The sequence below is a fragment of the Gracilinanus agilis genome, chromosome 3 (genome assembly GCF_016433145.1).
Source record: "Gracilinanus agilis isolate LMUSP501 chromosome 3, AgileGrace, whole genome shotgun sequence".
Classification (NCBI taxonomy): Eukaryota; Metazoa; Chordata; class Mammalia; order Didelphimorphia; family Didelphidae; genus Gracilinanus; species Gracilinanus agilis.
Window position 1 is genome coordinate 639104571 of NC_058132.1, and position 14076 is coordinate 639118646.

General features: G+C 37.8%; 1 protein-coding gene across 1 annotated transcript in view; it reads left to right on the forward strand.

The window, feature by feature from the left end:
- The window catches only part of MED12L (mediator complex subunit 12L), a 386104-nt gene that overhangs the window by 359763 nt on the left and 12265 nt on the right, over positions 1 to 14076 (forward strand). The window contains exons 40-42 of the mRNA XM_044669473.1: positions 3205 to 3255; positions 9143 to 9232; positions 12218 to 12453. Coding sequence (XP_044525408.1) covers positions 3205 to 3255; positions 9143 to 9232; positions 12218 to 12453 — 377 coding nt within the window. The remainder of the gene's footprint in view (positions 1 to 3204; positions 3256 to 9142; positions 9233 to 12217; positions 12454 to 14076) is intronic.

The following is a 14076-nucleotide window of genomic DNA, read 5'->3' on the forward strand; positions in this document are numbered from 1 at the left end:
CTCTCTGGGTTCAGTTATCTATGCAAAGGACTCCAAAATCCAAGTTCTAATGCCCCATCATCAGCCTCCTGTAGACATCTCTACCTCCAATCAAGGCAGAAAGCATTTATTAAACCTCTCCAATGTTGCAGGCAGTGTGCTAAGTGCTAGGTGGAAATACAAAGAAATGTAAAGTATAGTCCCTAGTCTCAGGAGCTCACATTTTAATGGGGGAGATAACAAGCAAACAACCGGGTACCAACAAGATAAAGACAGAATAAACTGAAGATACTTTCCGAGGGAAGACACCAAAGACTAGGAAAGGCATCTTAGAGAAGCTGAGATTTTAGCTGATGTTTGAAAGAAGCCAAGAAATCCATTTGTTAATGGTCTTGGGGGGTTTTGAGGCTACTTTCTTTCCCTGCCCCCAATCTCTCCTCTTTTCCATCCAACCTCCACAAAAATGCCCAAAGCAGAGATCTGGCCATTTCCCTTCCATACTTAAGAAGATTCCGTAGTTCTCCGTTACTTTGAAGATACAATACAAGCTCCTCTATTTGTCACTCATAGGCCTACCTAGCCTTTCTCTTAACTTGTCCCCAGATAGATTTCATACATAATCCATATTCCAACCAAACTTGCTTCATTGCTGTTCCTTAGACAGAACATTCCATGTCCTGCTTTGCTTGGGGATCCCTCAAGCCTTAAGGCTCCCCCTTTGCTTCTTAGAATCTCTAACTCCCTTTAGGACTCAACTCATGGTCCCTTTGCTACTAGAGGCCCTTCCTGATTATCCCAGTCTCATCTCAAAACTTCTTTGTATGTATTTTGTTTTCCCACATCTATGTTTATGTTTTCCCCTCCTCCCCCTCTCCCCATTCCATTCTTTCCCATCCTCCATTCCATTGAATGTAAGTTTCTTGAGCAGAAGAACTGGTATCTTTGGGGGGCTTGTGTCCCCAATATCTAGCAGTTTATTAAATCTGTGGAGCTTTATAGATATCTAATAAATAATGGCTGCATGAGTATCTTTCCCTCACACACACACAGTTTCTTCTGGCATGTATCACTGGACATATTCATGAGTTTGCATTTCAGTGATGTGGGATTGAGGGTGTTTACAAAGCGACTGGGCATGCATTGCCTCATAGGGGTGCTTTTAACTAAGCAAGTTGGATAGTAATTAATTATAACTTAGAATTTATTCTTTCTGAGCAGAATTGATCCAAGGAGTAGTATTCTCTATTTCAAAGTAGGATTTCTGTGGGAATATTCTCTCTCCCAAACAATGATGTGATTATCTCTAGTTAGGCAAGAAAATCTGTGATGAGTAATACAAAACATTGTTGGAAGAAACAATAAATTAGCAACTCTTTTTATTTTTAGTTATTTCCTCATTCAAGAAATTTGGATTTCTTCAATATGCATCATCACCGCTCATTCCACAAACCTGGTTTCCTGGAATCCCCAGCATGAACTAAGCTGTTTGTATGATTATTACAGCCCCTGAGATTTTGCAGAATTGCTCAGTTAGATCCTAGTTTTAGAAGATTCCCCTAGAACCATGTTGGTGAACCTATGGCATGCGTGCCAGAGGGTGCTGCTCCCCTCTCCCTCTCCACCACACCTGAGGGCATTTTTCACACCACCCACCCCCCTGTCCAGCACCCCAATGTTAGTGCTTCCTCTCTCCCCTGTCTGGGTTAAGGGGGAGGCTCACATGTGCTAGTAGGGTGCAGTTTGGGTGCTCAGTCTTTAAAAGGTTTGCCATCACTGCCCTAGAAGTTCAGATTTATTCTTTTGTTAGCAGTAGGTAAACCTTGGCAGCCTGTACTGCTGTACACACTAACCCCCTCAATGCTTCCCCTGATAATATCTGAGATGATTTCATGCAGCTGATCCTCTAGATATAAATTTCTGCGGCTTTGAACATTCGGGCTTCTCCTATAATTTCTTTCCTCATCTTGCTTCCTTGCTGGTGGCCTAACACAGTAGAGATAAGCTTTATCCCTAACCTCTGTGTGGGCGCAGTGTAAATGATCATGCTTCCCCAAGTCAGCCTTTTGTAAGGCTGTCAAAGACTGCATCATAAACCAAAAACTCTGACTCCATCATAGGAGGCAGTAGAATTTCTAGTGAAGCAAGCGTGTCATTTTTTGCGTGTACTTAATGGATTTAATTCCTGGCCTATGTCAATTTGAGAGAAAGTGTTGTCAGTGTTTAAATTATTTCTTTGAAGAAACTAATAAAATATGTAAGCACAATGGTTGGACAGTGGGACCTGGGTGGACCTGAAACTGATTTCCATTTATTATAAATTATATTTACATTCTCATTTAATATGGATTATATTGACTGTTCATACTGTGGCAAGAGTAGAAGTTACTTATTTAAGGAATCTAAGTTGTTACTCTCTAAATAATTTATAGAGTAAATTTGTATTCTTGTAGAATTGGGGGAGGCCTTTGCTTCTCTTGTTTCTGCAACAGTAAATGTTCATGGTAATTCTTGGCATGGCAGTCAGTCCATTTACAACTTTGGCATTCCTCCAAAAATGACTAAACATGGAATTCCTTTAACTAACAAAAGAGCAGTCACTAACAAGTTATCAGTTGCCTTTATCTTAAACTGGCTCCCGGGCACTACCCTAAAAAGCGCTATTCTTGAGTTTGGCAATTGAGATATCTTTTTTTTTCTATTGTGCTTAATTGCCTACGAAACTAAAGCTATGATCTAATTGAGTTTGTATTTTAAAAGATAACAACAGCATATAACATACATCCTGGCAGCCCATGCTGTGATTTCATGGCTTTGTAACTGAAGTGTTGCCCAACAAAACTAAGGACTCATGACTAAATGGTGAAGACTGGGCTGAGGGTGGCTTTGGCATCCTATTGGGTTACGGGACATCTGGGCAGAGTAAAGTTTTGGGACAGTTGGGAGAATCTCTGTTCTCCATCTCTGTCTTTGGACCACTGTAGAGTCTAATGAATTTTTAGAGGAAAAATCCCCTCGGCTCCCATTAAAGAAAGTTGGGATCTCTCAAAAAAGTTCTCTAACCCTGTGGGAGATGCCTTGCTAAGCCCCGAGAAGAGGCTGGTTTATATTTATTGGTTAACATGAGAAAAGTTCATATTTCATATGTATTATAGCTACCAATCTGATTAGGAGAAAAGAAATCTTATGTATATTGTCTACCATTTTCTTGCTGTCCCCTTTCTATAGGACTTCTGTAACTCTGCTGTGCCCCTTCAGGATGGCTTTGACAACATAATGGTAACACCTGCCGGCATTTCCTTTTTATGTATATAAATATATATATATATAATACACAGACACACACATACGTGCACACACACCACTCTACCGCCTTGACCTAGTCATTGAAACACTCGAGTGAAGAATAGAAGAATATTCCTTAAACAGAGCCACTGATAGGAGTTGAATCTGCTTCAAAGTATGCAAAGCATTTATGTGTCACCATACACTCTAGAATATGTTCGAATAGACCTTGATTATTGTCTGGGCTGATTTTAATCACTTTGGACTTTTCATTTTCAATCAACACAATATTACGAATGAATGAATCATTTTCACGGCTTGGGCTTTGAAGCATGGTCTCCTTGGTGACCTTGATTTTATCCCTCGATCAGTCTTCTCTTTTTGGGACTTTTTTTTCCCTGTCACTAGCAAAGGAATAGATGGCATGCTCCTTTATAGACCAATTGTCAGATAATGAATGAAATGTTATTAAAAAAAATAGACCCTTTCCATCCCATACCTGGTCCCCACATTCTAGGCAGAATGTATCAGATTTATTTTTCTGTCCTATGCACAGAAGGATTAAAAAAAATTCTTTTAACCATAGGACTTGCATGTATGCTTTTTTTATTAACCCTTACCTTCCATCTTGGAATCAATACTGTGTATTGGTTCCAAGGCCGAAGAGTGGAAAAAATCTAGGCAAGTTGGTCACACACAGCTAGGAAATATCTGAGGCCAGATTTGACCAACTTTGGCTCTCAATCCATTGAGCCACCCAGCTGCCCCCTGCATGCATGACCATTAATATCATACTAGAACAGGCCTGCTTTCATTAAATGATTGGTTTCTGCAGCAGCTACTCTGCCTGTAACTTGAAATCGAAAGCCTTTTTCAGCAGAACCAGTACAAGTGTGAAGTGTGGATCTAAATTCATGAATATCCCTGGCTAACTACATGTCTAGTATTTTTCATGTTTGTTTTTTTTTGTTTGTTTTTAACTACAGATTGAAAATTTGTTCCAACTCTTAACTGTTTAGTCGTGTTTTTATGAATATCTCTTGGTTGGAATGTTTGTTATGCTGGTTCTTTGATACCTTTCAGCAGAGAGAAATTTGAAAAGAATTTTCTAAACACCAATTATCTATAACATTTATTTTTGACAGTCTAGAACATGCAGGGTACAGGTGAGATTTCCATTTGTTTTATAAATGGGACTGAAAAATCATTCCATGTTAGACACATGTTTGAGACTGTCCATCTTGTCTCACGCCATCATTGTTTCAGTCTTTGATAAGGTCATTGGTGGGGAGTAGGGAGGATGAAAAAAATCTTCTTTAATTCAAGAGGATGATGATGTCTTGTGAATTTAATTATACATCGTTTCCTTAAGTTGTCGGTTGTTTAAGTTCAACAGGCAAATTTTGTTATTGCTTTAAAATAAACCTAAATTAAATTTGAACTTAGGGTTCTAATAGGTCATTTCCAGAGGTCTTAATGTTCTTTGAAATTTCCCAGTGCTGTTAGGAACATTAAAAATATATATATTTGACAAGTCAATATTCTCATTTCCATGTTGTTTTAGTATTGTAGTCATGGAAGGCTTCAAAAAACTCCAGTAACATCCATCTATTACATTACCTAGTACGTTTGTTTTGGTGCTCCAATAAAATGTGAGCATCCGTGCCCCCAAAACTGAAGCTATCATTAATTTTTCCTAAATTAGGTGAGCTTATATTGAGAGACCTTTTGAAATTTCCTCATAATTTAAAGCTTTTCTCAGGAATAACAGCTAGCATTTGCATAGTCCCTGCTATGTGCCAGGTACTGTGTGCCAAGAGCTTAGATATGTTACCTCATTTAAACCTCACAAAAACCCTAGAAGTTTGGTACTATTATTATCCCTACTTTACAGAAAAAAGAAACTGAGACTGACTTGTCCAGGAAAGCATTAGTAAGTATCTGCTGCAAAATTTGAACTCAGGTCTTCCCTACTCCCGAGTCCAAGAGTTAATCCACTCTGCCACCTACCTGTCTCTAGAAGCTATTTTGTCACTGTTAATTACCTACAGCCAAAAGAGATAGTTGCCCTGATAAGAATTCCGTGTGTTGTAGTGGAAAGAACACTTAGCCTGGTTGTTGGGGTGCCTGAATTTGAATCCCAGGTTTACTCTTTACTATCCGAGGGAATTTGGCCAAGCCATCATTTATCCTCTGAGCCTTGGTTTCCTTGATCTCTAAATTAAGAGAACTAAACCACATGTTTCTAGTTCTAAATCTTTCAACCCATTACTCATATAGATTTTGTTTGGCCTTGCGCAATAGTCACCTCTTATTCAAGTAATCATAAATAACTCAATATCAACCCAATAACTCAGAAAATTTTGCCCACCAGGTTTTGGTCGGGTGCCTTTTATTTTTATTTTTAAAAAGCATTTAGATGTTTTATGAACCAAATGAGTAGAATGCATGAATATCAGGTCATAGTTGTTGAGGTGCTTATAAATAGATTTAAAACTTATCTATAGTGGCTAACTGTGAGATTTAGGCACCACTACTTCTAAAATACTGAATTTCAGTTTAATGCCTGTTGTCCGTTAATTTGATTATATAGCAAAGTCTGTTTTAGAACGTTCACTTCATGGTTCGCTCAATTGATTGATGAAGCTATTTTTGTTGGGAGAATACCTGGATACCTAACCTATTCACTTGTTCGGATTTATTATCACCCGATTTGTTATTTGTGAACTATCTAAGCCCAAATATTTCCAGAGTTAAATGGTAAGAAGTAAAATGTAAGAGCTAAGAAATATGTTTGAGATCATAAAAAGATAATTATAATTCATTGATGTCAGAAGTGGTTCTGATCTGTGAAAATAAAAAAAATATCAATGTTATCATTTTGTTGAAAGAACATTGGCTGAGAGTCAGGAACTCTGGGTCTCCCTGGGTGAGAGTCAGGGGTTGTGGAATCGACTGGCTGAGAGTCAGGTGCTCTAGATCCCACTGACTGAGAATCAAGTCCTAGCTCTGCCATTGCCTGATTCTTTGATTTTAGAGAAGTCCTTTAATGCCTATGAACCTCAATTTCCTTATTCCCAAAATGAGGGGAAGGAACTAGATGATCTCTAAGAGGTTCCTGCCAGCTTTGAATATAAATATTCTGTAAGGTTCCTTCTAGATTTTAAATCCTAATGTAAAACATAACTTTATGGTAAATCATGATTAAAAAAAGGAAATTCAGTTTGCCTCAATCCCTGAAGTAGGTGCATAAATGTGGGTTGACTTGACTTCCCCTTCAGATAAAATGATCACTCACATTGATACAAAACATAAGAAAGTTTGCCAAATGCCTTTCCTAAAGTGGTACCATAATGTAGGGTAGGGTGGGGCAAGGAATTGGTAAGCAAGCAAGTATGGAAGTTCTTAAGAAATAACACAGATAGGATTGACAGAAATATAGTTAGATGGACAGACAGAGAAATAGACAGATAGATGGATGGATGGATGGATGGATGGATGGATGGATGGATGGATGGATGGATGGATGGATGGATGGATGGGTAGAGATAGCCAGATAGACAGAGAGAAAGAGAGAGAGCCCCAGATAACAAAAAAAAATTATTTCCATTCAAATTCACCTCTTTTTGAAGTATGAACACAGAATCAGGAAGTGCCTCGGAGAAAGTCCATCTTGTCCAACCAATTTCTGAACCAACTGTGCAATATTGTGGTGAAATTAAAAGAAGGCTGTATTTTGAAAGTAAAGACAAGTAATCAAATTAATGACAAGCCTGAGAACTGCTGCTCACAGTAGTTCCTGAATTTATTTTACTCTAAATTTTTTCATCAATGAACCATAACCAGAATTGTTTCTAAAGTTCTTTGGCACATTGAGAAAATATTTCTCTACAAATTAATGCCATCACATATAATTCATACATTTTTCCCTTCCCAAGACAGATCTAGAAACAGGTATATGATATTGTGAATATGAAATGCCATTCATTGTTCCAACTTTTCTCCAAAATAACTTTTCCATTTCACAAAAATTAAAATGTACTGAGAGAGAGAGAGAGAGAGAGAGAGAGAGAGAGAGAGAGTGTCAAGATCTTATCCACTATTTCAGACATTTTAAGGGGAACCAATTCCTGGATAAGTGTTGTTCCTGAAGATAGCTTCATAGCAGCAATAAGAACATTAAAGATTAGAGCAAATGCTTTTGGAGGACCCTAGTTTGCATGTTTCTGAGTGCTGCAGAAGACTAAGGTTATATTAGATGATCCAGGTAAAAAGTTTCTATAAAATAAGCTGGTCAAATGAATGGTAGTGAGAAAAGGGGAAACTGGAAAGTTTAAAAGAGATACTCACCATGGTGTCCTTGTGGCATTTTGTGGAAAGAAGAGTGGAAAGGGTAGCATCTGGGTAGGGTTGTAATATGGGTAATATTAGCAGCATTTTAAAAAGTCTAGTCTAGTATTCATGTATCATCAATTATGAATTCCCCTTTGGGAAAATTTTGCATATTTCACACATAGAAAAATATGGCCCAAATGTGTAGCTTAGAGAAAGCTTTCCCTTCCCATCTCTAAGCTGGATTTTGATGGCCATTCTCATTTATTTTTCTACTCACTGATGGTTTTGACATCCAACTTGCCCCTTTCATTTCAGACTGGGTAATTTAAGTGTTTAAAGAACAAATTAGCTTTTCACATTTATTTCCCTCAAAAGAGAGAGCCAAGTGAGTATTTAAATGTTCTAGCCTTGCATTCACCTATTCCCATTTATGGTCATTTTCCCAGTATCACCATCATTATTTTCTTACACCACCAAGTTAAAAGCAGCGACTAAAGAGCCCCCAGGTTCCTGGAAGCACCTAGCCATGGGATGCTGGTAAGCTGTGGGTATGACTGAGACTGTGTGTTAAGTTCTTCATTTGAGCAAGTGCAGGCACACATAGTTAGGTTTCTCTTATTATAAACACATTGATATTTTCTGTGACCCAAAGTCATTGAATGGAGCCAGGTGAGTAGACAGCAAGTGTTCTTATTGTGCTTTATGACTGATCTTAGATCATGTGTTGCTTCAGTGGAAGTTGTCATTGGTCATTGATTGGTTAATTTCTCCTTGAAATGGTAGAAAACACCAAATTTAGTCTTTGAATGGAGACAGATGGAGAGTTTTCAGGGCAGTCGTAAAACCAATGATAGTGAAATTTCAGTTTCGTTTGTCTCACTTCCATCCTATTCACATTTTTTTAAGTCCTTGTTAGGTCTTCTGGGTTGAAAACCATCTCGTGGCCCTGGACGGCTTCATGAGATTGCATTGCAAAGCTTTTGCTATGCCACTTATTTAGAATAAAACCACAAATGGTGGCTAAAGATTGAGTGCTTCTCGGACTCCTTACCTTTCTCTGTAGTGGTATACCGTGCCCCCAAAACCATTCAGCTGAGCGAACAGTAAAAGGGCTCTGGACCATCTATTTGTTTCAGTGACTCCCTCTACTGGATAGCCTCTAGCCTATCTCATCAAATTGGCACCTACATAGAAAATGGCTAACAAAGATCTTTTGGGAAGAAAGAAGTAAAAACTCTAAATTTCATTTCACAAACCTATACTCTATGAAAAGGGCTCTTAACCTATTTTTTTTTTTTTTGATGTGGACTCCTTGGCAGTCTGGTAAAATTCATTCACAGACTAAATATTTTAATGTAAAATACATTAGATTACAAAGGAAATCAATTATGTTGAAAAATAGCTACCAACATTTTTTAAAAGCCCACAGACCCCAGCTTGCAAACCTCTAGACTTTAGTTACCAGGAATAATGCTTAAGAAGTAAAAACCAGTTGTTGCTGTTATGATCCAAAAAAAAAAAAAAATGCCTTTGATTTCTTTTCCAGGGCCAGCCCCTAGACCAGGCTGCTATTTTCGCTCCACAAGTACGACCATCTTCCCAGCTTCCTCAATATTCAGGGTTGCAACAGGCACAGGTACCAACATTCATTCATTCTTTCGAAATGACTGCTTTATTTTTCTGCAAGGGGGAGGTGTTCCTTATTTAATTTAGAAAGCTGATATTCTGCTTAGACTGTAGAACAAGTGCTCTGTTTTTATTGCTCTGAGCTATGCAAAATATTTACAGACAACCAGCCCACTCCTTATAGGGCACTGAAGGTAACTGCATCGACTCTGATGTCTAGAGGACGTTGGTGAGAATTTCCAGAGTGACAAAGTACAAGACGAGGCAGTAAATTCAAAAGAGTAGCCCAGAAAGGTTAAAATGCTCATCTGAGGTCCACAACCCATGTCTGGCAGCAGCTGGCCCAGCCTTATTTAGCCAACTAAATTTTTCATGGCTTCTTCTACCCAACGAGGCTAGTCCAGTCACCGCCCCTTTCCATTATCCCTAATGCCGAGCTTATTTCCCTGCTTTTGTGCCTTTGCTCATGGGAGGCGCTTCTGCTTAAAAGGAATCCACCAGTTGATGATGAAACTTATACCTGCTTCTTACTGGAAGGATGATGGTCCCAGGATGCAGAATGAAACCTATTTTCAGACATGGTCAATGTGGGAATTTGTTTTGTTCCAGTATAAATACAGACACATGTATACATACATGTATGTTACATGTATACATTAAAATAGAAACATCTTTCCCACCACCCTTACACATGTGTGTACATGTATGTGTGTGGTTTTGTCTGAGTATACATACATGTCAGTATATACAAACATTATTTCCCATGTATTTGTGTATGTGTTCGCTAGTAGGGTTTAGTTTTTTTCCTTTTTCATTTGGGGAGTAGGAAGGAAGAAAGGAAAGGAGCAGAGAAAGGGAAGGAAGGAAGAAAGGAAGGGCAAAGGAAAGGAAAGAAGGAAGGAAAGACACCCAGTTTACATTTATATAGTATATGTATTAAATACTTAGAAAACTAAAGTATACAAAAAGAGATCTCTAGCTTCTTACACAGCCCTTTTGGGTAGGCTCATTTTATTTGATGTTGGGTTTAAAATAAAACTTTTATAGAAAATACTCTTGATAAATCCAGTTCTATTATCTCCTTCAAGACTCTTTCAAAGGACCTTCTTTCCCTTGACTAAGTTATTTTTTAATCTGATTATTTCTCTATTCTGTTACTTCATTTATTTTTTCATTTATTCACTCATCACATGTGATATAGTAGAAAGAATATTGAATATGGAGTCAAAAGAGCTGGGCACAAATCCTGGCTTGGCCACTAATTGCTTACTTTTAACAGGTCACTTAATCACACTTAGTTCCAGTTTTCTCATCTTTGAAATGGAGTTATGATCTCATGTCCCCTCCCATTCTTAAAAAAAATCCCATAGACTTATGAGAAAGAACGCTGTCCATATCCAGAGAAAGAACTGTGGGAGTAGAAACCCAGAAGAAAAACATTTCCTTGATCATATGGTTCAATGGGGATATAATTGGGGATGTAGACTCAAAACTATCACCCTATTGCAAATATCAATAATCTGGAAATAGGTCTTGATCAATGATACTTGGTGGAATTGCTTGTTGGCTACAGGAGAGAGGGAGGGAAAGAACATCAATCATGTAACTGTGGAAAAATATTCTAAATTAAATAAATAAATAAATTTTTGTTTTGTTTTTTTATCCCAGAATCTCGAACATTAATTTAGCCCTTTGTGTGTACAAGGTGCCATTCTAGGCAATGGGGGGGATACAAAGATGAATAATACCCAGTCTTTGCCCACAAAAAATATTTTATTATAGAAGAGGAGGGAAGGCATATACACAAATAAGAACTATAATTCAAGATATTATTATGTGATCAAAAATTTTTTTTAATAAAAAATTTTCAAAAGGTAGTATGTGATCAGTTCTGTTAGACTTAGGGACAAAAAAAAGATCATTTCCAGCTAGTGGGTTAGGATCAGAGGAAATCAAGGAAAGCATTTAATTTGGGTCTTAGAAGATGGTCAGATTTCAACTAGAGAAAGTAGAGTTGGGAAAGAAAGCTCTTGCCCTGTTAAGATTTGGCTGGAGCATAAAATACAGGAAGAGAGAGTCAAATGAGATTAGACTGGGGAGAAGAAAGGGAGTTTGAAAGCAGATGATGATGATTCCGGGGCCTTGAATGCCTCAGCATATAATCAATATTCCATAAAGGTACAACAGAAAAGGATTCAGAATCTGAAGACCTGTGTTCAGATTTCACTTCTCACACCCCTTGTGTATTCTTGGGCAAGTTGCTTACTGGGGCCTCAATTTTGTCTTCTGTTAAGTAGGGGCAGCTAGGATAGAGTAGATAGAGCACTGACTAGTAGTCAGAAGTTTATTTCCATTGTAGCCTCTGTCTGACTCAGTTTCCTCATCTGGAAAATGGAGAGAATAATGGTCCTTACCTCCCAAGGTTGTTGTAAGGTTTAGATAGAATATATGTAAAGTGCTTTGCAAACCTTAAAGTTCATTATGGACATGTTCTTGTTGTTTAACCCTTTTTCATTCATTCCTGACTCTTTATGAACCCTGAGATCCTGGAAGTGGTTTGCCATGTTCTTTTCCAGCTCATTTTACAGATGAGGAAACTGAGGCCAATAGGGTTAAGTGACTTGCCCAGGGTCACACAACTAGCGAAGTCTATGAGGTGGATCTTGAACTTAGATCTTCCTGACTCCAAGCCTGGGACTCATATCTACCCAGCTGCCCCAATTCTTATTAAATTAAATTAATTATTTTATTCTCTTATTAAATTTATTATCTTTTATTTTATAAATTATATTATTTTATAAATATGATGATCTTATTAATTATCTTGTTAAATTAAATTATTCTTATTAAAATGAGAGGATTGGACCACATGGCTGGGGAGGTCCCTTCTAGCTCTAGATTTGTGGTCCTACATTTTTCCTCTTGTATTTTCCCTGAGGATGTCCTGATGACCTTAGAGTTAACCTTTCACTGTGGGAGCTTCTTTCCCCCGCAGGCTATGCCCCACGGATATACCATGTACAGTACTCAGATGCCTCTCCAGCCACAGCAGCAGGCTGGCGGGGTGGTCCTCTCCCCCGGCTACAACCCGAGGAGCTACCCAGCCACACATTCCAATCCGGCTCTCATGGAAAGGCTTCGGCAGATGCAACAACAGCCTCCCAGTGGGTACATTCAGCAACAGGCTGCCGCCGCCGCCGCCTACCTTCAGCCCATGCCAGGATCCCAGAGGTGAGGCTCTTCCCACTTTTTGGTGCTTCGTATCCTTGTCGTATACAGAGTCGAAGAGGATCTTGGAACCTGAGAAATCATTTAGTCCTACATAATGGCTTTGGGCACGATTGTCTGGAAGTTTAAGTTCCTGCTCTGACCCTTTGCAGCTGGTGACCAACCGTTCGGGGTATCAGCAGACATTTAAGTCCCTGTGCGAAGACAAAGACAAAAGCCCCTGTTCTCCAGGAACTTGCTTTCTCCTGGGGATATCTGGGCAATCAGAAAAACACAAAAGTGATTTGAGAGAGTGCCCTGAAAAGTGACTTCGGTTTCCTCATTCTGCAAAATGGGAATGATGATAAACTACTTATCTCATTTGTTGTGAAAAAATATTTTCTAACTTTGAGGCACTACTATTATTATATTTTTACATTGATGTTCAGTTATTTCATAGATAAGGAAATTGAAGTTCTCCTGATCCTCAGAATAATTAGTTTATTTTTTTAGTTGATAAAATTAATTGAAAAGATTTAATTGAATTGAAAAAAATTCAATTGAATTTTTTAATTTTTTTATTTTAAATTAAGTTTTAATTTTTAATTTAATTAAATTAAAATTATAAATTTAATTTAAAATTTTTTGTTTAATTCAATTTTTAAAATAACAATAAATAAAAAAATTCTTTAAATTGAATTGAAAATTCAACTGAAATTTAAAAAACATTTTAATTGAAAAAATTGAAAACAATTGAAAATTGTCTTGATTCACAGCTTTTAAGGCAAAAGGCAATAAATATTTATTAAGTAATTTCTGTGTACTAGGCACTGTGCTATATACTAGAGGTGTAAAGAGAGACAGCTATACTAGAGGTGTAAAGAGAGACAGCTCCTGCCTTCAAAGAGTTACCTTTAAAAAAAAAAGTATACCCTCCATCTTTGAATCAATACTATTAATTTGTTCCAAGGCAGAAGAGCAGTAAGGACTAGACAATGGGAGTTAAGTGACTTGACCAGGGTCACACAGCTAGGAAGTATGTAGGAAGTATCTGAGGTCAGATTTGAACCCAGGACCTCCCATCTCTTAGAGCTGGTTCTTAATCCACTGAGCCACCCAGCCGCCCTTCAGGAGTTTACATTTGCTAAAATTTCATTCAAAATTAAGGTGACTTCATAATTGACTGAAATCTGGAGAGAATACAAAATCCCACTGTCTACTATTTATTGATTGCAAAGAAGCATTTTACAGAGCAGGGCAAAATTTAGCCTTTAAAGGCTCTTCTTCAATGAGGAACTTTACGTGCATATGATAAGTGGATAAGATTCCTCAGTAGAAGTAACTGAAGACCTTTATTTAATGATCCTCTGATTACTGATAATAAAGCATAAAATGAGAAAAAAATTAAGATAACTTATCTAGCCCAAAGTAGTGTGGTTGTGGGTGGTGATGGAGGTGGTTTAAGTATATACTGTGGCTAGCTTAATCCATAATGATCTCTCTCTTCTTCTGATGAAAAGCAAGCTTCAAACTTAGCTGATAAAAAGGAGAGAATTATTATTAACTTGGGAAGTCATGGCCTGTTTTGCTATAGCTTGCTAGAAATAACAGACCATACATTTCATTAAAGCTGTGGTAGTGTGTGAT